This window comes from Salminus brasiliensis, chromosome 12 (genome assembly GCF_030463535.1).
Source record: "Salminus brasiliensis chromosome 12, fSalBra1.hap2, whole genome shotgun sequence".
In the NCBI taxonomy this organism is placed as follows: Eukaryota; Metazoa; Chordata; class Actinopteri; order Characiformes; family Bryconidae; genus Salminus; species Salminus brasiliensis.
In genome coordinates, this window is record NC_132889.1 from 39,058,573 (window position 1) to 39,084,537 (window position 25,965).

General features: G+C 42.4%; 1 protein-coding gene across 3 annotated transcripts; it reads right to left on the minus strand.

The window, feature by feature from the left end:
* Window positions 1-3,953: 3,953 nt before the first annotated feature.
* Window positions 3,954-25,269, minus strand: wipi1 (WD repeat domain, phosphoinositide interacting 1). Of its 3 annotated transcripts, none has more exons than XM_072693915.1 (13): window positions 25,183-25,269; window positions 17,269-17,351; window positions 15,759-15,928; window positions 14,337-14,433; window positions 13,748-13,845; window positions 12,672-12,764; window positions 12,418-12,488; window positions 11,772-11,879; window positions 11,239-11,403; window positions 10,664-10,771; window positions 10,357-10,478; window positions 9,432-9,532; window positions 3,954-4,077 (listed from the first exon to the last, which is right to left on the minus strand). In XM_072693915.1, exons 1-13 carry the CDS (start codon window positions 25,254-25,256, stop codon window positions 4,075-4,077), a joined length of 1,293 nt encoding a protein of 430 aa, XP_072550016.1. In that variant the 5' UTR covers window positions 25,257-25,269; the 3' UTR covers window positions 3,954-4,074. The 3 variants fall into 3 exon arrangements, with proteins under 3 accessions (XP_072550016.1, XP_072550015.1, XP_072550014.1); XM_072693914.1 differs by lacking the exon at window positions 3,954-4,077 and adding an exon at window positions 4,127-4,711 and having other exon boundaries at window positions 15,759-15,925; XM_072693913.1 differs by lacking the exon at window positions 3,954-4,077 and adding an exon at window positions 4,127-4,711.
* Window positions 25,270-25,965: the final 696 nt, after the last annotated feature.

Sequence of the window (25,965 nt, forward strand, 5' to 3'; positions counted from 1 at the left end):
TAAGAAAATTCCTAAATGTCCTGGAAATATTAGTGATGGTCTGGAAAGGTTGAGCTGAAGTGGACATATACACCAGGACTTTTGTACAGTGTTTAGTGTTAAAATTTGATACAAGAATCAATACTCATTATGCAAATTTGTCATTGATGAATGGGACATAACGACACCAGTTCCAGTTAGCAATTCATCTAATAAACAATAACAATAAATCAGTTCATCTAATTCAACATTTTCTTGCTTGTTAGCATCAGTCAGCTATACTAAATAGACAAAAGTATTGGGACACCTGCTCATTCACGGTTTCTTTTGAATTCAAGGATATTAAAAAGAGTTTCTCCTGCTTCTGTTGGAGTAACTGTCTCTACTGTCCAGAGAAGAAGACTTTCTACTAGATTCTGGAGGAGGAGCATTGCTGTCTCTTCACCTCCCTCTGCTCCTCCCTGCTGTTGAAGGGTTCCCGCAGACACAACACCGGCCTTACTGTGAGAAAGTCACAGCTCAGGACGGTCATCCCATTTGTCACGGTGCCTAGCCTGACCTACAGCTTTATCTTTCTGACCATAATAATCTAATCATGTCTCAGTGTAGAACAGTGTTTACAGGGTTACAGTCAGCAGTTTAACAATGATAAGATGATGCTCCATCCAGTACTTTTGGGATGAGTTTGGGAAGTTGGGGGGGGGGGGTGATGAGGTGAAGTGGTGATTATCATCCAACATCCTGACCTCATTAACGCTCTTGTCGCTGCATGCAATCAATCAAACTGTCACAGCAATGCTCCTAGTAAAAAGTCTTCCCCGGACAGGAGAGAACAATGAATGAGCAGGTGTCCCAATACTTTTGTCTATGTTGGCATGAATGGAAGTCACAGAAAATGTTCTGCAGGAAAGAGAGTGGGAGTCCTAGTATTTCTTAGCTGTGTCCAACCTGAAGGAAAATGCTTTCACTTCTTCATACTAATCTGATAGTATGCATCCGCAAAGCAACCAGCATTCACACAGACTGTTCTCCCTCCTGCCATCAGGAAGAAGGTACCGCAGCATCCGGTCCAACATGACCAGACTCTGCAACAGCTTCTTCCCCCAAGCCATCAGACCTCTCAACTCAACTTCTGAACTGATGTCTTTTCTGTTACACTCTCTCTCTCTCTCTCTCTCTCTCTCTCTCTCTCTCTCTCTCTCTCTCCAACCATTTACCCCAGACAACATGGGAAGCATTTGCACTAATAACTTTACTACCTCACTGGACTCAATATTTATTACACACTGTAGATTTTGCACACTACCCACAATTATTTATTATCCTCTGTCTGTACTGTGTTGTGTTGTCTGTCTGCACTTGTACTGTGTTGCACTTGTGTTCTGTATGCACTGTGTCTATGTTGCACCATGGTCCTGGAGGAACGTTGTTTGGTTTCACTGTGTACTCTGTATGTAGCTGAAATGATAATAAAACCCACTTGACTTGACTTGTCTTGATCTAATCTAATCTAACGCTCTTCATCCTGACCGTTCCTGATCTATTCTGTGGAAGCTGAAGAAGAAGCTCCAACCTGTCCTACTTCAAACCAGCTGCTTAACCAGAAATTCAGCAGAGCGTCATTTCCACAGAACTGCAGCCATCCTGAGACAACCCTGAACTCCTCACACGGATGCTGATTTACTGCTTTTTTCATCAGGCTGTAAATCTTCATATTTAAAATATGTCGGGTTCTTTAGCAGGGAACTTCTTTCTTAAGAACCACATTGCTGTGACTGACTACTGTGATTTACACTACTGATGTACCCATAGCCTACATTCATCTCATGTTCTATACCTTTGAGTGGGTTTAAGCACCAACCCAGATAACCTGTCCATGTGGGGCCTGTATGGGTCCCGTGAATGGGAACTGAGGCTGGCTCCACATATGGATGCGGTTGGTGTGTTGCAATAGATAACACCACTACCTGCCAGTGAGCTACCACACCATGTTGGAGACTGGGGTTCGATTCCTGGTCTGGGTGACTGTGCTGTGCTACACCAATAAGAGTCCTTAGCCAGACTCCTAACACTACACTGACCCTCCTCTGTAATACGAGTAACCCTGTAAGCCGCTCTGGATAAGAGCATCAGCTAAATGCCATACATGTAAATAGATGCCCACCAGGGTCAGTGATGGGACCAGGAGGGGTTAAACATGGGCCCCATCTGGGTTATACACTGCATACGGGGCCTAGATGGGAAGCCCACTCAGAGCCCATGCCCACCTGGAACCCACTTAGCTCCACATGAGTGTGTTGGCTGGGAGAATTTATTTGTACCTGATCCCTTGTTTTCCAACCTCTTTTTATCCCTTAGAATTAAACACACTGTAATTATAAGACTGATCTATGTAAATTAGCTCTGTTCTGATTGGTTGCCCTGAACACTGACAAAGCACTCTAGGCTAAAACACTCCTTATAACATAACAGTGTGAGTGGGTGGGGCTGAACTGCTATAGGCTGATTAGGTGGATGTATGTAAATATGTTAGTTAGCTTAGTGTTCATATGTGGAACTGTCAATCATCACAATTCTTAAAAATGCAGTTTTCTGTAATATGAGCTCTGCTATGGGGTTACTGTAAATAGCAACTATTTGATTTGTTTGTTTGTTTATGTAGGAAAATGCACCTCAAAACTAAAGTAAACAGGCCAGTGTTGGTCAGCTGACGTCTCCGAGCCTGAGCAGATCATTTACATACAGACAAAACTAACATCATACCAATAAACATGCAGTTAAACTGCACCTGATTCAGCTCCTCAGACCTGCCACACTCTGCTGGTTAAGTAAGTGACGCTGCTGACTGTAAACCTAATCACCATGTCCTTAAACACTGTTCTACACTGATAACGAGTGATGAGACATTCCGCTCATAAAGATAAGCCTGTAGGTCAGGCAGGACTTTGGCACCGCGGCAGACAGGCTGACTGTCCTGAGCTGTGACTTTCTCACAGTGAGGCCAGTGTTGTGTCTGAGGGAACCCTTCAGCAGCAGGGAGGAGGAGCAGGAGAGGGAGGTGAAGAGTGGGAGTCAAGCCTATAACCTCCAGCCTCTAGTCCTGCAGTCTGTCTTTCCTCCACACATCAGTGAAAGAACGGGAGGTTCTGAAGAGCTCACTGAACTCCAGCGTGGTTCTGTATGTAATAGGAGACACCGCTGCACCAACAACAACAAGTCAGCTGGTGAAATCTCCTCCCTCCTAGATCTTCCTCCATCAGCTGTGAGTGGTGTTATTATTGAACAGTGGAAGAGTTTAGGAGGAACAGCTCACAGAGAGCAGCTCAGTGTCCACCGAGTGTCTGTCCGACCACGTAAAGTTACAGAGCGGGGTCAGGGCCGAGTGCTGAGCTCAGAGCAGAGTGCAGAAAAGCCTCCAACTGACTCAGTAACTGCAGCAGAGCTCCAGACCTCCCAGACTAGTTGACCAGCATGATTATCAGAACCAAAGTGGTTGACCATTATGACCACCATAGCCAAGATGATTGACCAGCATGACCATTACAACCTAGCTGGTTGACAAGCATGATCATCTTACCAAGACTGACATGACCACACTGGTCCACCAGTAGGACCAAGTTGGTCGACCTACATGACCGGCATGACCAGATTGACCACTCTGGTCCACCAGTATAAAAAGCTATACTGGTCAACCATCTTAACCAGCTTGTATAGGGTATGCTTTCAGCTGGATGACCAGCTTTCCAACCACCTTGATTATCCAAAGACCAGCTTAGACCAAAACTTGGCCTTGGGCTGGATTTTTCAGCAGGGGGCGCTACATCTGGACATCTGAAAACAGGTCCATGACTTTGGTTGGATGTTATCAGTTTGTCCGAGTACAAACGAGTAACACCTGGTTGGTTGGCAGCTCAGAATGTTGTGAATGTGCTGAAGAAGATCTGAAGCTTCGTCTGATTTCAGTTAACAAAACAAAACAAACCCCCCAAAAAATGTTTGTCTGAATACTTTTGCTCACTTTTGTTGCTTATTGTTTGCATCTCTGTCAGCACACACAGGGGGGCATGTGGTCACTTCATCACGCCATGTCCAGAATTACTAAAGAGAAGCAAATGAATGGAAAAATAAACAGTCGGGACGCCAGACATGCTTTGCATAATTTCATTCCTATTTTCTACATTTTTTTTTTCATTTGGTCTTCCAGCAGTCCAGTAAAATACTCTGCACTCTTACAATAAAATCATAGGCACATACATACAAACCATCCTGGAATATTAGTGTTCAGGATGACCACATGTAAACATGTATTAGGTATTAATACAACAAATACACATATTAAAAAAGTAATTCTGTCTTTTTTTGTTTGTTTGTTTTGGATATGAGGATGTTAAAGATAAAAATAATAAAATAACAATAATAAAGATGCTACAGTATTACATGTTGATCAACTTTTGGTCATGTATGTAGCTATTACAAATGTGGCTATGTTTCAGTCATGCACCTGCAGGTTTCTCGTATAACACACCCCTCAGGGTCTGAGCAACAACGGCCCAGAAAGCCCTGACCCGTTCACGTCGTACTTTCGAACACTTCGTTAATGACATTAGCACCCTGAAATGAGTTAATTAGTCCTGGCCATGCACTGAGGATCGTCCCGCTGCGGCTGTAGACTCCGCCCCCCTCACGGACGTCTGCTTTTGTCCCGCCGAGATCCATCACGACACCGATTTATCTACCAGAGACCAAAAGAAAGCTTTATTCTTCTCGTCTGCGGGTGTGTTATAGACAGACACAGTCCAGCAGGAGCCCGCCAAGCAGAGACGGATTATCAGCCCCAGCCACTAGGGGGCACACACGCAGTTTACATTGAGAATAGCCAGTTAGCCAGAACACGGGGGCTGCACAATATATCGTGTGTATTGCGATACTGCTTTTTACAACTCTGATACACAAACGAGCCTCTAACCAATCACAGTGCTTTTGCTGCAAGCATTCAGACCAATCACAGCTCTAGTTTTAACATATTACAACATACACTATATGGACAAAAGTATTGGGACACCTGCTCACTCATTATTTCTTCTGAAATCAAGTACTTTTGTTGGAGTAACGGTCTCTAGATTTTGCAGGAGCATTGCTGTGAAGATTTGATTGCATTCAGCTCCACCATCATTCCAGAGAACACAGTTCCTCCACTGCTCCACAGCTCCTCAATGCTGGGGGGCTTTACACCCCCCTCTAGCCCACGCCTGGCATTATTCGACAGCATGGAGCCAATAGGGTCATGATGTTGACCTGCTCCTGCAGAGAGTCCTATTCTATTGGCAGTACTTCTTCTCTACAGGCACTAGACAAGCTGTGTGTGTGCATTTGCACATCTGTGTCAGCAATAAGTGCAGCTCGAAGTGGCTGAATGCATTTATTAGAAGCAGTGTCCACAAACATTTGGACATATAGTGTATTTTGCCTGTATTGTGCAGCCCTAGCGTGCGCTAACCTTTGTTTTTTTACGTCACACACAACCCACACAACTTATCAAGACATCAGATATCTGATCTAACACGAGCCAATGAAAGTTCACACAGAATGTCTAATAAAACTGAAATGTTATTGGTGTGTAACGTTACATTTGAGTTTGTCCCCAAGTGTGGAGTTAGCGAATAACCAAAGCTAATCAGACTAGCAGAATAAAAAATAAAAAAAACCTTAAAGATGACCTTATCACTGCAATGCCAACACTGACCACTGAGGCTGAGCTGGCTAAGATAATAGCCGCCTCCAAATTAGCATAACTTCAGCTGCAATGCTAACTGGTAGCTATTCACGCTCACTTACCAATAGCTTTAGCATCATTAACTTTACAGTCATGTGAAAAAATTAATAACCTCCCACAAACATCAGACCTGTCTGCTCTCTTTCTGATCTGTACGTTAGACGCTGGACTTTGACCTCAGCTGTGGCGAGAGCTTCCTGCTACAGTTGGAGTCTTCTTTACTCATCCTGTGGTTCTGCTGCTGGGCTGAACTTGCTGGGACAGTCTGATCTTGTAGATGATTTAGTGGACGGTGGAATAGTGTCTGATCTCTAACTGTTCTGAGATCTGTTTAAAGCCCTTCCCAGACTCCTCTGCATCTCCACCCTTCTTACTGAAGGCCTCAGAGAGCTCTCTGGATCTGGTCATGGTGATCTTCTTCACCCCTCACTTCAACCATCAATCCAGAGCAGACCAGACTAAATGTCTGAGGTTTAAATCAGATCGACTGAGTCTGATTCTAATAAATGTGGGGGGTGAACGTTCTCCTCACAGGAAAATGACATTTCTATTCATTCTATTTTATAAATGATGGTTAAAGACGTTTCTTCAGGTGTGTGAGTTTAGTCAGATTACCTCCATCTCTCAATGAAGATCACATGATCAGATCTTCAGCTGTTAAAGACAAAGGTTTCCATGGGGTGTACTAATTTTATCACATGGATGTACAACTTCTGCTTACTTGCCAAGAATTCTCAAACTCTGAATGGAGGTTGAATTAATGCATTTGTGTTAGTGTATTATGCTGTGTGTGTGTGTGTGTGTGTGTGTGTGTGGTATATGGCCAGAGGCCTAGGATTTATTAATCCCTCCTGCTATACGGTCACATCGGTCTTCTCTACTGCACTATTAGTGTTACCTCCAACACCTTCAACACACACACACACACACACACACACCATAATGGCTGACTTCTGTGATGAACACAGCACATATGGGTGTGACAAAAAAAAAATAAAAATAATATAAAATGAAATGAAACAGTAGCAGTATGACTGGGGCTAAATCAGAGGCTCAGTGATACTGAACGGACGCCTCTCCACTGGCCAGTAACTGTGAAATACTGCAGTTAATCCAAAAAGACCCTGCTTAAAGGGGAAGTCCACTGATACAGAACATTTTCCGTATAATTTAACAACTGTAATCAAACCGATTCAGAGTGGGTCTGGTGGGTCTGGTGGGTTTGGTGTGAAACGCTGGGTTCTAGATAAGCTCCCCCAGTCAGAGCTGGAGTTCTACAGTGGAGGTTCTAGATAAGCTCCCCCAGTCAGAGCTGGAGTTCTACAGTGGTGGTTCTAGATAAGCTCCCCCAGTCAGAGCTGGAGTTCTACAGTGGAGGTGAAGGGGAGCAGACGTCTGAAGCTCTAATAAAAGCTCCTCACAGAAAGTTCTTCACCTAATGGTGATGAAGACGCTGCCTGATGTCTGAGACACTGTTCTACCAGAGTTCTGAGAAGAGTTTGGCTCTAGAACCTGCTTTTAAAATCAGATCATTAAAATGGTGGAGGGATACATGCTGCCTTTAGGGTGTAGTGCAGCTACAGAAAGTAGTCCCCAGAGAGTATTTTTTGTTCCTTTTACATTATTTTACTATTTTAATTAACATTGCCTATAAAGCTCAGAAGCTTCAAACCCACTCTGAATGAGTTCATCTCAGCCACTGAAAGATGCTGACATGTCTAAAAATATGCCAAATCCCCTTTAAAGCTCTTTAAGAATATGAATGCCTGTTTAGTGGTACGGGTCAAACTGCCTGTTAAACTACATAGAAAAATAAAACAAGGGCGCCCCCTTGTGGAGATTATATTACAGCTGGAGCTGTGACAGTTCTGTTACATCAGTTCAACTAGTTCAGCAGTTTTAACCAGAACTTCCAGCACATGGTTTGTTTTGTAAAGTTCTGTGACGCAGTCCTTTCCATTCGAGATGAGCAAGTAAATAAAATGACTAAGTATTCCCAGATGCCGTGAAGCAGTTTTCCCAAACGCAGCCACGTCATGGGGCCCAAAAACAGAAAAGATAAAATTGCAAATGAGAGAACAGCTTGGTGATGCGGCATGCAGGTGACCTGACTGATCCTGTGTGAGTTAAACTGCCGTCTCGGTTGCCTGGTCTATTTACACATAAATGACTCATCTGGCCCACAGTGGTGGGAAATGACCAGACTGGACTGGCAGAGGCTGTGTTGAGCTTTCTGTCTCTTCCTACAGCTTCCACAGGCTAGTTCTGTTAATCTGTTAAAAATCTGATCTACAGATCGTCACTGTCATATAAAATCCATGAACTTCACTTTTTCAGTGTTGACGTATTTAACCCAATTGAAAAATCCAGCTGCTCTTGGTTTAATGTGGGGATTTTTTGGATTCACGGACCAACAGAAATAGTCCAAAACGACTGGAAGCTCCTATTACATTAACCCACATTAAAATGAATGTAATATACAGGGTTTTGGTATGACAGTGAGAATACAGCAGTATAATGTAGAAAATCTTATGTTGTTCATGTTGTTTTGCATAATGAAAGGTCTAAGACACATTCCTGCTTGTGTGGCTGAACTACAACCACGGCATTTAAGTCACTGTGACATTTAGCTAGAAAGAAAAGTGTGTTTTGACAAATATCTAAAATGAAGTGCTGCACTGATGTAGATGTATGCATCATTTTCATATGATTAAATTGGGTTTATGTAATACACAGTGCTGTACAGAGGGTTTAGTCCCCTAACCCCAGTATTCTAAACCCCTGTCCCTCAGCAGTAAGAGTTTACTGTAGAAGCTCTAGATCCCATTACAACAGATGGAGGTAAATATAAAAAGGAGAAACAAGAGCTTCTCATTCTGAAGAAAGAAAGTAGTGAGATCTTGTCGGTGAGCTAGTCTGAAGAACAGAGCTCGGTTCCTCCAGGTTTCTCCTGGACGCTCCCCAGTCCAGCCAGCACAGCGTGGAGGATGTGTTCAACTCAATCAGCAGCAGCAGCAGCAGCAGCAGCAGCAGCTCACCTGATTTACCATCATTAAGCCCTGATTTACCACCAAACCAGGTGTTGATCTGAGGAGAACTCTAAATAACACTAGACTCCATGAGGAGAACTTTGATGATGGAGAACCACCACCACGTTCTGTAGGAGTGTTATTAATGTTTATGCTAATATTAGAAATTATAATATTATTTTACTGAGGAGATAAAACACTTACTGCCAAGATAAACAGCTTCACACTGATTTACACAGGGGACTAAAACTTTTGCACAGCACTGTATATTTGTATTTATGTGGAAATGAATAATCAAATAAATTGCAGCACTTCTCAGTATGGAGGTGTGTCTGTCTGTCTGTCTGTGTGTGTGTGTGTGTGTGTGTGTGTGTGTGTGTGTATTGCAGTAAGAAAATAATCCAGGGCCTAAACCGCCCAAAGCATCAGATCATAGTAAGGTGGTAGAGCAGTAAGGTCATCTTCTCTAACAGTTTAAGATGATCTTAACGCAGCAGTGTGCTCAGGCGTGTGTGTGTGTGTGTGTGTGTGAGGGTGTGTGGTGGTCAGCCAGTGCAATGGCACAGCAGGACGACCCTCGAGACACTGGTCGCTGTAATCTGTGTGTCCTGTGGCTCGCACAGTGAAGGTTAGCGATTCTGAATGCTCACTGGAGGAAACTCAGTCTCGTCGTCCAGACACACAGGTCCAGCTGCAAACTCGTGCTCTGGAATAACCTCGCCCCTACTGACCCCACCGTCCTCAGAGTAACCTGACCAGAGAAAAAGGAACAGAGGGGTTAGTTCACGTCATCTGAGCGGCTGACCGTGTCTACAAACGCTCCAGTCAAGCTATAAGCCAAGAGAGGCCATGTGGCTCTTGGGTAAGACTCCTTACTCCACAGTCAGGAGTACCATGATTGACCTGTAAGAGCTCTGGATAAGAGCATCAGATAAATGCAGTAATCTTGTATCTCCATTTTTGAGGTTTGTCATTTTTCTCCATAATGTGAATCTGTTGCTGTAGCTGTTTAAACTGTATCAGAATTTCATGATGAATGGACCAATAGAAATGCACCAAAATGACCTGGAATCACATCTTTTACATTGACTTCCATTGAAAATTCAGAAGGTTTTTGCAAGACAGCAACGAAATATACATGTAAAGCCCTCAAAGCTCCGTAATTGGTTAACAGGCCAATATCATGAAAAACCTGCCTCATGTTTTTTAAATTAAAAGTTTATTTTAAAGTTTTCAGATGCATCGTTCATTCTCCACTCCTTATATGTGGAATCTCATACATATGTATGTATATTTAATTTCATTCTTATGATGTAATTAAAAACAATTTCACATTTATGAACTATTTAGCCCACGGTAGCCTAGCTCCACCCATTTGTGCTGAAGTTATAAGGGGTGTTTCAGCACAATACAAGACAGCCAATTAGAACAGAGATGATTAACATCCATTAGTCGCAAAGACACAGGGGATAGAGGTGGGAAAATGCTCCTGTAAAAATATGTATTTTCTGGACGTGTGTGCGTGTGTGTGTGTGTGTGTGTGTGTGTGTGTGAGAGAGAGACTGAGGTCAGCACCTGTTAGAGTGGCAGATATGGGTGCAGATGTGGGGATGGCGGCGGTGGCAGCATAGGACTGTGGAGCTCCTGGGCCCTCAGAAACAGCAGCCTCCTCACGCTCCTCATCTGAGCCCAACAACCTGCAGACACAGACACACACACACAAATACACAACTATTTACTGCCCCGCCTGGGGATCTGGAGCTAGAGGAGCAGGTGTCCGGATACTTATTACTTATACGAATTAACAGGGTAATTCCTCAGCTAATTATTAAACCTATGAGTAATCACTGCTGCTATTTTCCTTAAGAATTAAAGGCCTCACCTGTGCGTCTGCACCAGTGTGCATTCACCCCCGTCCTGAGGGTCAATGTTATAGATAAAGAGCTGCTCGTCAGACGAGGCCACAAGCAGCCGTGGAAGCTTCTGGATTCTGGAAGTAAAGATGTAAACACGAGATCTATAAAGCTACAGCCCAGTAGGACATCATTACCTTCATACAAGCCTTCCTTACTGCATTGTGAATCTGGTCAACGCTTTAAGGCTCTGACCACCTGAGTGATCCTTTAAAAAGCAGAATAAGTCCCGGGCAGCCCTGGGTTGTTGTGCAGGTCAGTGTGGGAAATCAGCTTTACGCTCTCTGCAAGAGTTTTTTAGTGGTTCTACTGTATAAACCATGACAACTTAAAGGACCAATTGGATGCTCAAATGGTTCTTTGCCTGGTGAAAGGGTTCTTTATATAAGAAAAAACCTGTGTGCAGTACTATATAGAACCTGTTTTGCTGTACAGTCATTTGCTGAAGAAGATTTTCAGATTTCCTCTGAGAGTGTGTTTTCTGTTGTGCTCTGAGATAAGAGTGTGTATGGGTGTGTGTGTGTTGGGGGGTGCTATCACTCACGATGCAAGTGTGCAGACGTTCTTCTGTCCGGCTGTGTGCAGGCGGACGGTGGCGAAGGCTCGATCCTGACTCATCATTCCGGAAACCTGCGCTGGGAGGTAGCTGCTGGCCGCCGTAAACATCTTTCCCACATACGCTGACCAGGTGGGGGTTTCCTCCTCACCACTACACACACACATACACACACACACACACACACACACACACACACACACACACACACACACACACACTTGTTTTAATACATGTATTGAGGAACACCCTAACAAGAACAGTCTAGCCCCTAAACTTAACCCTAAACTTAACCCAATCATCACTGTATTAAACCTAACCTTAACCTTAACCCCAACATAACCACACCAACCCTAAACCTAACCCTAATCTCAAGCCTAACCCAACCTCAAGGTCCAAACTAACCTTTCTGCTCTTTTTTTCATGTCGTCCTGTCATTGTGAGAGCATTGGATCCTGTGTGTGTGTGTGTGTGTGTGTGTGTGTGTGTGTGTGTGTGTGTGTGTGTAAAATAGATGATACCTCGGGCCGTGCTGCTCCAGTTTGAAGATGTGCACTGTCTCTGTGTTGCTGGAGGCGCACAGGAACTGAGCGTCAGGGCTGAAGGACAGGGAGCTAATGTTCACATACCTGCAGACACACACACACACACACACACACACACACAGTCAACACACACAATGTACAGGACAGATCCTGTATGACTGTGTTGATGTATATGCATGACTTTGTGTGTGCACCAAAAACACATTTTCCATCCTCCGTTTATCCATTACAATTACAAATAATACAAGAGTCATTCTGGAGCATTTCTATTGGTCCATTCATCATGAAATTCTGCTACAGTATAAAGAACAGCTGCCAGATTCATAATTTGACCTTATTATATTATGGGAAAATAGTCCAAAATTGAGAGACAAGGTTTTTGTGTGACAGCAACGATATGCAGGGTTCTCATATGCAAATGAATATAAAAAAGTGTTGATGTCACAGTCATTAAGAATTATGGAAAATGTGCTGTTTTTGCAGCTGAGTTTCCAAACATGAACACATATCGACCGTATGGAGTGTATAACATGACATAACAACCATATACCAAACAGCACATGTGGTAATGTGTGTGTTCCTGTGTTTGTGTGTGAGTGTGTGTGATGCTGGTTATTCCAACCTCTTCATTCCTCTGCGAAATTCGAACAGACGCAGTCCTTCTGGAATGGAGAACACTCGAATCACAGTGCCCTAAAAACACCAAGCAGAGGACACTAATCAGTGCATTTATATATTTATATATATAAATGTGTGTGTGTGTACACATGTACTGTATGTGTGTGTTCTAACTATCTTATTTCTTATATATAGAAATAAAATTTGAATGTAGTTTAACTGAATTTATTTCATTTTAACTGAACAGACTGTGTTTACCCTCTCAGAGGCGCTGGCGAGTTTGGTTCCTGAGGCGTTAAAGGTGATGGCGGCTAGTGGGCTGTCGTGAGCGGGGATCATAGTGACCGTGTTCTAGGAGAGAGAAGAAAAACTCACTGTACCTTTATTGGGCAGTTTGGTAAAAAATTAACTAACCATGTGAAAGTAGCTAGTCCTTTAGGGGCCTCAGCAGTAACTGTTTACCGGGAGCCAAAGCACCGGACATTAGCTGCTAGCCAATAGGAGGTATTGAAGGATAGTCATTTATGTAGGGGCCAACGATATTGGTCTAGGGCAGTCTGAAGAGACTAAGGATAACGTTAAAGAGGTGGTTAAACTGGCCCAGATGATTTCCGATGCTGTATCTTGCTCTGGCTCCATCCCAATGAGGCACAGCTGGATGTCTAAGAGGTGTTTAGGTAGGGACGGTGTCCACCCCACAAACATCATATTCACACTGTAGCAGAACCCCCTCAGACCTAAAGCTGTGTAATTCATCAACATTCTCCAAAACACAGATATGGTGAGCTTAGTTTACAACCAGAGCTGCTGAGCTAACACTGCTAAGACTGCCACCAATCTCATCTCTATAAACACGCCCCCAACAAATCTCCATTTTTGCTTAAAATCTATCAAAAAGCCACATAAACAAATTTACTTTACCAAATTATCTTTTTGACACATTTGATCTGAAGCTGGATCTACTTTATCATCCTCATCACGTCCCGCTCTGTAGAGCTTTTCCACCCTCAGACTGGAGCACAGTGGGCGGAGTGATACCACACACTGCGCTGAGGTGAAGGTGGTTCCGGTTCCTCCAGTGTTCCTCAGCTCTGTGGTTCTGGTTCTGTTTGGGTTTATAGACTAAAGTAAGTCCCACCGTCTCCTAAACCTCATCCATCTACCAGCTGATGAAGAGCTGGAGGAGCTCTAAGACGCGCTGAGAGGTGAACGGTTTTGGGGGCGTGTCTACAGAGATGAGTAAATTGGTGACAGCTTAAGTCCGGTGTATGTTAGCAACATTTGTCATGTTTGTTAGTGTTGTGATGGATGGTGTGTGGTGTTTAGCTTGTTACCAGATTGTTGGCATCATAGACGATGATTTCTCCGATGGTGGCACTGCCAGGATACGCCAGGTAAGAGTTGGAATGGTTTATGGAGAGAGCACAGAGACCTGCAGACACAGCAACAGCGTGCCAATGTGTGAAATATAATTATACATTAAAGCAGCATTATGTGAGATTTTTTACTTTCTACTCCCGGGCTCCCCCTAGAGGTGGAGAGTGTAAATCAAATGAACTCCACTGCAGTAATTACAAATCAGGCTTTGATTTGCACCCCCTCATGGACAGCTGTACACATGCATTTCTGGACAGTGTGAAAGCTGCAGAAGCTTGATCTGAAGGTGGAGCAGCATGTGCTCTGAGGTGGTAGAGTAACACTACAGGATTTTACACTAATATGACTCTATGGGTTCTGCAGTGTTACACAGCAGTTCTGGAGAGAGGTTCTCCTCCTGCAGCTCTACCACCAAACCTCCATAGTGCAGTAGCAGCAGCAGCGCTCCGGCCGGGAGTGGGAATGACGGAGATCCTGAAGCTGATGCTTTAAGGTAGAACTGATACAGGATGATGGTTGAAATACACAGAGAGTGATCTGTCTCACCTGAGGGGTTTGGTGGTGTGTTCAGAAGAGTCTTTAGAAGCTTCATGTCCTTTATATTGTGAATGTAGATGGATTCTTCCAGACAAACAACCAGCCTCTGCAGTGTAACACATACACACACATTATGAGGTTAAAGAATAACTAAAAAAAGAGCAGCTCTGAAGCAACACAACTGAATATCCACAAAGAGTGGAGGTTAAAACGCCTGAACTATTAAACGCATGACTTGGTGCTGCTGCTGCTTGTGAGATGCATGACAGTGGTGATATTAGCACAGTCAGTTTTTTTGGAAAACTATTTATTACTGTTCCTTAATATATTGTAACATTGACACCTCTGAATATTCATAATATACCTTTCATAAATTATGAGTTAACGAGTCAAAATGCTACAAGCAGGCTATCATGAAAGTAAGTGGACTATTCCACACCTCAAGTCTCTCTTCATGAACTCTACTTTCTAAACCCTGGTCATTTCTGTCAGAGTGAAAACCAGAGGTCAACCCAACAGAACAGCACATGACGGCAGAGGTCTAAGATCTGGGTGATGGTGTTATCCACTACGCTCCATTAAAATGGCAAAACTTGGAAAAACTGACTATTTATGGAACGTTCCAGTGTGCACGTCTGTTCCCGCTGACAAGGGCAGAATTTTCCCCTTACTACAAATATAGCCGATCAGCCAAGACATGAATGATGCCACACAGTTTGAGAAGAGCGTGATGATTTAGTCCTACAGTTAGAAGTGTTAACAATAGGGATCCCTACTCTCTCAAAAGTGCTGCGCTCTAGGGAGGGACTATTTAGTTTCTTCCTCCAGCTCCTTTTTCCTTGCCACTGTGGTCTTGGTATTAAGTTTTCATGTCTTCTTATGTTGTTGATTACTGATTCTGTAAAGCTGCTTTGTGACACCACCAGTTGTAAAAAGCTATACAAATAAATTTGATTTGATTTGATTTATTAAGTAGAGCTAAAGACCTGAGTGGCTGAGCTGTGTTTACAGCTTCATACACACACACACACACACACCAACTGAAGTCAGTCAAGTGTTGAGCTGTTCATGGAGTAATCACTGACCATAATATTGCAACACTGTGTTGAGCAACCTCAACCTACTGTTAATCAACTACATATATATGTGAATATTCACAGTATCCAGTGGCTTGTAACTTTCACTGCTTATATGAGCATTTATTAAATTTCATTCCACTATCTTGCTTAGTAGCACAGAGACTCGCAATGCCTTCTGGTCCACATTCAGCTCATGTAGTGAGAGCTACACCGTCCTCTAGATATTACCAGTGCGCTGTGTGCATTGTGCCCTTAAACTCAAATAAACTCCATTGTGGTCACTGAGGTCACTGGGGCTTCTGGGGTAAAGTTAGGGAGGAACTGTGTAAATGAGACTCTGAGGGGGCTGTACCTGTCGGTTGAGGCGCACGGCGAGGATGGTGTTGGAATAGCTGTAGTTACAGATTTCGGTGCCTTTCTTGAAGTGGTAGACATTCATGCGACGTGGCATGGCCTGGCTCACCACCACCACCAGGCTGCTGGAGAACAGCCGCTCCACGATGTAAACGTCCGGGCTTTCTGCTGAGAGACAGAAATAAACACACCCACAGACCGGCTAAATTACCCAAGAGAAAAAAAAACTATAACAAGCAAACGCACACGGCAACACCACACCTAAACAAACACACCCAGAGACAAATCCCAACCTAATCTGTGTGCTCTGGACCTCAGCACTGATTAGGTACAGTCTGAAGACTAGAGGACTACAGTACGGCTCAGCGGCTCTTAACAAACGGGACACAGCTGTGGTTCTCCTCCATCAACACATTTTATTTACACTCCAATATAATAATTTTATTTATTTAAATGTTTGTTTTGATTAAAACCTTTAGCAGTGGTAACAGTATTCAGCAGTGCTTTGTATTGTGTATCTGCAGACCTGTCAGAGTGCCCATACTGATCCTATGCAGTGCACACTGCAGACTCTACACTGAGAACACCCCTCACTGCTTACTGAGCTCTAACACTGCGGCACAGCAGCGAAAACAAAGGACTCAGGTAAGGATTAAAATATCCGATACTCCACATAATACTCCAAGATTTGTGTAGATAGACCCCTTACCAGTCCATTAGATCTGATTAGGACGAGTCAATACTAGGGATGCACCAATCCGATATTAGGATCGAATATCGGCCCCAATATTTACTAAAATAGCTGGATTGGATATCGGATAATTAGGCCGATCCATGGAACCGATCCTTTCACTTTAACTTGATGGTGTGAGACTGCACTAAATGTGCAAATAAATAAATAAACAAATGACAAATAAATGTCAATTTAGTAAATGTACATATATGTGTTAATTAATCACCGGATCGGTGCATCCCTGGTCAATGCAGGCAGGACCATGCTAACTGGTGTACATAAGCTTCCATTCCTTGTTAGGTACATTAGCCTCATAGCTCCAGTGCAAACACGTCCTAGCTGGTAGAGCAGCTGGGGTGGCTGTGTAAGAACAGAAAACTGTGCTTTTTAATATTCTGCTTATTTAATTGTTTATTATCTCAGGCTGGTCCTCAGGAACAGACTCCAGATGTTGAACAGATGCCACATCTGCACTGGTTTCATGTTGATAGCTTGTTCCTCAAAAAGTAAAAAATAAATAAATAATCAGATATTTAAACTAAAGATGATCTCATTCGCTAAGATGTCACTTTCCTGCAGTGTAGAACCTTTGCCCCAAGGCACCGAGTTCTGCACCATATTTCAGAACTGACAGGTGTGTGTTGGTGTGTGCTGTGTGTAGACCAGCATTTCTCAAACCGGCCACATTTTGGCCTCGATTTATACAAGCAATACAGCAAAAATGTGGACTGTGCAGAGGCCAGTGGACCGGGTCAAGCCTTTCTCCCCTACTCACCACTCTCATGGATACACTCCAGTCTGTCCACTGCGGTCACTGAGAACAGCCTGTATCCAGTTTTGGTGCCCACAGCCAAAGACCTGAGCAGAACAGAAGATCATAAATCTTACTAATGATTTTCTATGAACAGCTACTGCTGTACGTCCATGTTCTAGATAACAGAGAGTCCTGCAGGGTCAGAAACCACATAAGCACGTCTATTAGAGATTACTGAACAAGCGATTAGCCATGCTACTTAGTGAGGCATTAGCTTTCATTACCTATTAGCTGCAATGGCCTAATAGCTCCAGTGCTAATTTGTATTGTATAAGCTTCCATTACTTGTTAGCTACATAAGCCTTGTAGCTACAGTGCTAACTGCTAGTGTATAAGCTTCCATTACTTGTTAGGTACATTAGCCTTGTAGCTACAGTGCTAACTGCTAGTGTATAAGCTTCAATTACTTGTTAGGTACATTAGCCTTGTAGCTACAGTGCTAACTGCTAGTGTATAAGCTTCCATTACTTGTTAGGTACATTAGCCTTGTAGCTACAGTGCTAACTGCTAGTGTATAAGCTTCCATTACTTGTTAGGTACATTAGCCTTGTAGCTACAGTGCTAACTGCTAGTGTATAAGCTTCCATTACTTGTTAGCTACATTAGCCTTGTAGCTACAGTGCTAACTGCTAGTGTATAAGCTTCCATTACTTGTTAGGTACATTAGCCTTGTAGCTACAGTGCTAACTGCTAGTGTATAAGCTTTCATTACTTGTTAGCTACATTAGCCTTGTAGATACAGTGCTAACTGCTAGTGTATAAGCTTCCATTTGCTTGTTAGCTACATTAGCCTTGTAGCTACAGTGCTAACTGCTAGTGTATAAGCTTCCATTACTTGTTAGGTACATTAGCCTTGTAGCTACAGTGCTAACTGCTAGTGTATAAGCTTCCATTACTTGTTAGCTACATTAGCCTTGTAGCTACAGTGCTAACTGCTAGTGTATAAGCTTCCATTACTTGTTAGGTACATTAGCCTTGTAGCTACAGTGCTAACTGCTAGTGTATAAGCTTTCATTACTTGTTAGCTACATTAGCCTTGTAGATACAGTGCTAACTGCTAGTGTATAAGCTTCCATTTGCTTGTTAGCTACATTAGCCTTGTAGCTACAGTGCTAACTGCTAGTGTATAAGCTTCCATTACTTGTTAGGTACATTAGCCTTGTAGCTACAGTGCTAACTGTTGGGGTATAAGCTTCCATTACTTGTTAGGTACATTAGCCTTGTAGCTACAGTGCTAACTGCTAGTGTATAAGCTTCCATTACTTGTTAGGTACATTAGCCTTGTAGCTACAGTGCTAACTGCTAGTGTATAAGCTTTCATTACTTGTTAGCTACATTAGCCTTGTAGATACAGTGCTAACTGCTAGTGTATAAGCTTCCATTACTTGTGAGGTACATTAGCCTTGTAGCTACAGTGCTAACTGCTAGTGTATAAGCTTCCATTACTTGTTAGCTACATTAGCCTTGTAGCTACAGTGCTAACTGCTAGTGTATAAGCTTCCATTACTTGTTAGCTACATTAGCCTTGTAGCTACAGTGCTAACTGCTAGTGTATAAGCTTCCATTACTTGTTAGCTACATTAGCCTTGTAGCTACAGTGCTAACTGCTAGTGTATAAGCTTCCATTACTTGTTAGCTACATTAGCCTTGTAGCTACAGTGCTAACTGCTAGTGAATAAGCTTCCATTTACTTGTTAGGTACATTAGCCTTGTAGCTACAGTGCTAACTGCTAGTGTATAAGCTTCCATTACTTGTTAGCTACATTAGCCTTGTAGCTACAGTGCTAACTGCTAGTGTATAAGCTTCCATTACTTGTTAGCAACATTAGCCCTGTAGCTACAGTGCTAACTGCTAGTGTATAAGCTTCAATTACTTGTTAGCAACATTAGCCTTGTAGCTCCAGTGCTAATTGCTGGGGTATAAGCTTCCATTTACTTGTTAGCTACATTAGCCATGCAGCACCAGTGCTAACCATTAGAGTATAAGCTTCAATTACTTGTTAGCAACATTAGCCCTGTAGCTACAGTGCTAACTGCTAGTGTATAAGCTTCAATTACTTGTTAGCAACATTAGCCTTGTAGCTACAGTGCTAACTGCTAGTGTATAAGCTTCAATTACTTGTTAGCAACATTAGCCTTGTAGCTACAGTGCTAACTGCTAGTGTATAAGCTTTAATTACTTGTTAGCAACATTAGCCCTGTAGCTACAGTGCTAACTGCTAGTGTATAAGCTTCCATTACTTGTTAGCTACATTAGCCTTGTAGCTCCAGTGCGAACTGTTGGGGTAAAAGCTTTCATTACGTGTTAGCAGCATTACAATCTTTCTATTAAGAGTGAATAATAGGGAGATTATCCTGGAGATACGAGGATCCGAGGGTTTTGTGTGACAGCAGTGATTTCTTTATTTCAGTGTAGTAAAAGCAGTTAGCGGGCTTGTTCCCACACGCACTACTCTGCCTGACCTGAAATACATGATTTTAGTGTACGCAGCACGGTCCGTCTCATATTACCCCTCTCACTGTGTGAAACCTGACACTGAATATGAGGTTAAAGAGCTGAAGGGTCAGCTTTATTTAGGACTCACAGGCCTTTAGACCCCCCCCCCACTTCAGTGGACCATACATAACTGGACAAACTGACTTCATCTACTGAAATCATCATATTTAGCGTAGTGCAGCTGACACCTGACTGCAGTCCGACCATCCACACTGCTGACGCTCTGCCGAGCATGAAAACAGTCCGTTTCAGAAAGTCCGGGGCTTTCTGTCCTCAGTTTCAGTTTAAGCTCCCAACCATGCACAGCTCATGCAGCTATCCTCCAATATAGTCGTATGGTTTTATAGTCTTATACACTTACAACATATTGCAATACACTATGTGTCCAAAATAAATGTTTGTGGACACCCTGACAGTGCTGACAGAGATGTGCAAATGCACACACAGCTTGTCTAGTCCCTGTAGAGAAGAAGTACTGCCAATAGAATAGGACTCTCTGGAGCAGATCAACATCATGACCCTATTGGCTCCATGCTGCCTAATAATGCCAGGTGTGGGGTAGAGGGGTATAAAGCCCCCCAGCATTGAGGAGCTGTGGAGCAGTGGAGGAACTGTGTTCTCTGGAAGGATGGTGGTGGAGCTCCATCCAGTACTTTTGGGAGGAGTTGGGGAGTTGGGGATGATGAGGTGGGGTGTTGATCATCGTCATCCAACATCCTGACCTCACTAATGCTCTTGTTGCTGAGTGCAATCAATTCTTCACAGCAATGCTCTTCCAAAATCTAGTAGAAAGTCTTCATCTCTGGACAGAAGAGACAGTTACTCCAACAGAAGCAGGATCCGCTGTTTTTAATACCCTTGATTTCAGAAGAAATATAGAGTAAGCAGGTGTCCCAATACTTTTGTTTCATTGTACTTTGTCCAATGTCTGGTTAATAAATCCTGCTATAGTCCTACTATGGCAAAATGGGCTATAATTCATACACACTTCCAATTAAGATAATAACAAACCATCTGAACTTTAACTTTGACCCTATAGTCACAATGTTACTCAAACTTGGCGTCGCAGACTACACAGCAAAACTTCACAAAGTGTCCAATCACTTATGGCCAGCACCATAACCTTAAAGTGTTTACTTTTAACACAGTCAACACAGAATATTTTACAGTATTAACCCTTTAATCTCACGTCTATGTCCACCCTAAGGCTTTTTACCAAATAATTACCAAATAAAAACACCAAAAATGATTATTATTAATAAAAGTATAAGTTCTAACAGTGAGGAGCGTCAGCCTATATCCTGTGGCAGGTCTGTGAAGAGTTAAAGGGTTAAACAAGTGAACTTGGCGAAAGACCACATCTGCTCTGCAGACGTTTGGTGCCTCTGGACACGGCAGTGCCCCCCTTCATGGGTTAAAAGGCCCACTGTTTCTCACTTCTTGCATCTGAACCAAAATAATATAATAAAAATAAATAATATAAATAAACTAAACAAATGATATAACTGTCAGTCACATATTACTCACTTCATCCATTCTTTGATTGAATAAAACATTAATAAGCTCTTACTAATCTAAACTGAGCTCTGAATGAGCTCACACTCACACAGGGAAAAAACACAGCGCATCCAACAAGACCAAAACCTCCTCCTTCTTTTTACAGCAGTAAAAACACAGTAGCTCACAGAAAGCTCTGCTGATGGATTCTACACCCTAATCTACTTTACTGTGTACAGTGTGAACATGCACCTACAAGCACATTTAACCAGTACAGTTCCATTACGCAGCCACTAGGGGGCCTGTAGGAAACCGTTACACTGTATTGTTGACCCGAGTTGCAGTCTTTTCATCTTTTAAGGGCTCATATCTAAATCTTTTTTTTTTTGTGCTGCACTTAAAATTTTATGTGGATTTAGATTTTAAAAATGACCTTAATTTATTTTTACCCGCAAATGTCCTAGCCATTACCTTTAGAATTAAACCCACTGTTTCTGTAAGACTGATCTAAGTGTTAAAATAGCAGTATGAGTGGATGGGGCTAAACTGTGGTAGGATGAACAGGCGGAGGTATGTAAATACTGTAAATTTTTGATGTAAATTGATGGACACAGAGCACTTTAGGCTTTAGAGGTGTGACAATACACATATTTTATGTGTTAAAGGCCTTAAAATGATTGTTTCTATATTGTTTATTGTTGTCTCTGATACATATTTACATATTTATTATGTGATTGTGGTTTTATAAACCAAAAAGCTGGTTATATTTATGCTATCATTTCCCTCTTTATCCCTTTTCAGTTACAGTGCACAGCTCATACAGATTTCCTTTTTTTAAATTATCTTAATTTATTTTTACACATTAATTGTAATTAATGAATTAATTTTTGTGCTTTAAAACAGGCTGCTTTTGCAGTTTAGTTTCCATAAATGATCAGTTTTCACTTTTCATTTTACCGTAAACTCGCTTTTCAAGTGTTCCATTATATAACCCCTTTAAGTTGACCTTTGCACACTCTCATGATCCGTGTACCAGGTTTTACGGTTCACAGACAGAGTCGGGAATTAGAAGCTAATTATGATTTGGACACAAATGTTATCAGAGGACCTCAAAACTGTCGGGCATGGTCCCTTTAAACGTCCATCCCAGCCATCGCTGATGGACTGCAGCATCCCTCACGCTGACACACAGACAGCATTCTTACACCCATAGCCAGCTGATTTCAGTAATTACAGGACTGTGTTTGGATGGGCTGCATTCTTCTCCTGCGACCGTGTGACGGATCCGAAAACAACAAGCCTCCACTCTCCGCACTCACACACCCCACCAGGCCCTAATTCCTCAACAGCCTCCCAATCCACACACAGCTCGGCTCTCCAGCTGCAGCCCTTTTCCCTGAGGATTAGGTCAGCTCGACCCTCATATCTGGAGAACCCAAAATCACACACACACACACACACACATATATGTAGGTCACCACGTCAATAAGCCAACAGACAATCAATAAGACAGTGACACATGACTTGTAAACATGAACAGAAGCAGGACTGGAATTGCCAGCACACTGCAGCTCTGAAGCGGGAGGCTGTTCAACGTTAAACACTGTGATACACTGAGGACAGACTCACCGCACCACCTTCACTAACACTGTCCGAACCCTGAACACGATACAGAGCCCTTCAGCTTGAGATCATTTACAAGGTTAAATATTTAAACTCTCTCATATTCTATGTGTTAAAGGCTTTAAACATGCCAGTACTGAAGCATATCTACATCTTTATGATGTTAATGTGGTTTTATGAACCAATAACAGCTGGTTATTTTTTGTTATTATTTCCTAATCTCTCTTTATCCATTAGAACTAATCAGGCTGTTTCAGTTACTGTGCCTTTAAGATATACGTCAATTACAAATTACATATTTGCATTTATAAATGACCTTGATTGGCTGCCCTGCTGTCTGTGTCTTGTTCAATATGCACTCCGGGCCGCTTACATCAGTGCGAGTGGGCAAGGCTTAACTGCTGTCGGCTGAATAGATGAATATGTAAATGCGTTGTGATATGTATATATATATATAGATCAAAATATTCAGTTTTCTGTAAATGAAATGAAAGAACTGGATGTATGTAAACATGTTACCGTCCACACACAAGAAAGCTAAGCTTTTTGTGATGTCATAAAACCCAACACAGTCCCCTATATATATATATATATATATATATATATATATACACACACACACGGCCACCTATTCAGCCACCTATATATATACCTAATATATATATATATATACATATATATATATATATATATATATATATATATATATATATATATATATATATTTATATATTTATATATATTCCTATTCAGCCACCTAGATATACATATAGACCAAAATGTTTTCTGTAAATGAAATGAAATAACTGGATGTATGTAAAACATGTTATAAATAATTTAAAAAGTAAATAATATTGTTATTGCTTTTTTAATTCTTATTTATATTGTGTATATAGTGTAAATTATTTATCTACATTTTTGTAACCCTTTCTGCTGTGACACTGAGAATTTCCCCACTGCGGGACTAATAAAGGACTATCTTATCTTATCTTATCTTATCTTATCTTATCTTATCTTATGTTACCGTCCACACACACGAAGGCAAAGCAGCTTGCTTTGACTTCACCGTTTTTGTGATGTCATAAAACCCAACACACACCTATTCAGCCTACAGCAATTTAGACCCACCCACTCACACTGAAGCTAGGGGAGTTTCCCCCATTTCTTGTATAGTCATGCCAGTCAGACTACGGCTCATTTACATATCAGTCTTAAAGGCACAGTAACAGAAACAGCCTGTTTGGGTTAAAAGGCTGGTTGTGTAAAATGATTTATTTTTGGTCCAGAACAGCACACAGACGTGACGTGTGGCCTCAGTAAAAAAATAAAATACAGCACAGCTGTAGCATACAAGCCCTTTAATTGTACAGAGCTCTAGTTATACACTGCAGAGCTGCTGGTTTGGCTCAGAGAAATGCTAATTTTGTTTCAAAACAAACAATTAAACTAAAACTAAGCTACACCACATGGACAAAAGTATTGGGACACCTGCTCATTCACTTTTTCGTCCAAAATCAAGGGTATTAAAAAGAGCTGATCCTGCTTCTGTTGGAGTAACTGTCTCTACTGTCCAGAGAAGAAGACTTTCTACTAGATTTTGGAGTATGAGCACTGCTGTGAGGATTTGATTGCATTCAGCAACAAGAGCGATAGTGAAGTCAGGGCCCCACCTCATCATCCCCAACTCTCCAACTCATCCCATCCAAAAAGTACTGGATGGAGCTCCTCCACCATCATTCCAGAGAACACAGTTCCTCAATGCTGGGGGGCTTTATACCCCTCTAGCCCACGCCTGGCATTATTAGGCAGCATGGAGCCAATAGGGTCATGATGATGATCTGCTCCAGAGAGTCCTATTCTATTGGCAGTACTTCTTCTCTACAGGGACTAGACAAGCTGTGTGTGTGCATTTGCACATCTGTGTCAGCAATGGGTGCAGCTTAAAGTAGCTGAATGCATTCATTAGAAGGGTGTCCATAAATATTCGGACATATAGTGTATAATCTAGGGCTTATGAGAACCGCCTCAAAATAAAGCCTTAAACAGCACAGCTTCCATATCCAAACGCCAAAAAGCCAAAAGCTGAGTTAAGGCTGTGCATTTGAGAGAGGTGTGTACTGTGGATTGTTCGGCACCGCACCGACACTGTAACCCCCTCACACTGCCTTCATTCATGCAAATCTAATCTGCCCAGAGCCGCCTGCCCTCCGCAGCGCTTAACTGGAGATATGATGCAACTGGCTGGCCTTAGCGCTTACGTGGAGTCCTGGTTGAAGGAGGCGCAGCCCAGCCCGGGCCTGCAAGCCCCGCCAGCCCCGTCTTCCCCCTCCATCCCCCGGCTGCCCAGCGACCTCCTCCCCTCCCTCCGCCCTGGATCGGAGGCCCGGGATCGGCTGCACCTCTCTGGAAGACCGCAGGCGAGCCGAGAGTGCGCTGGAAGGAAAGGAAAAGAGGGGAAAAAAGCCGAATAAGGTCCGGAACTCCAGATCAGATGTATCCAAACACTCGGGACGACCTTTCTGGAAGTTGCTGTGTGTGATCTGAGCTAGTTTCGGTGCACGGAGGTTCTGTACCGGCGAGAGAAACGGATCCAAACGGAGCAAAAACAAAACCAGCTGATAGCGTTGTTTTTGTTTCACACCCGCATTCCGCCAAGCCCCGCCCCTCTTCCACCGTGGCTGGGTTTGATGTAGTGGGTGTTGACCAATAAGACCGCAGGAGGGGCGGAGCTAGAACAGCATCGGAACATACACCAGATGTAAACGCATTAAAATAATACAACCATAAAAATCTAATAAAAAAAACCATTCTTTATTATCATAATTTATTTATCATTTAAGATGCACCATTTCATGCATTATTTAAATTAATTCAATTTTATTTCATTTTATGTGTTAAATGCAGCATTTTGGTTTTTTGAGACTACAAATAGACATAAACAATATATACAATATTCAGATTTACATATGTGCAGTAGAACAGGAATAAATATGAGCTGAATAACAATTAAATATAATTATATACAATGTTATACAATTGTA

Coding starts and splice junctions, on each gene's coding strand:
- wipi1 (XM_072693913.1), bottom strand. CDS start 25,256: ATGGAGGGGGAAGACGGGGCTGGCGGGGCTTGCAGGCCCGGGCTGGGC. Junction 13,846..14,336: donor CACACCACCAAACCCCTCAG/GTGAGACAGATC, acceptor CTGTGTCTGCAG/GTCTCTGTGCTCTCTCCATA. Junction 10,479..10,663: donor ACACTGGTGCAGACGCACAG/GTGAGGCCTTTA, acceptor CTGTGTCTGCAG/GTTGTTGGGCTCAGATGAGG.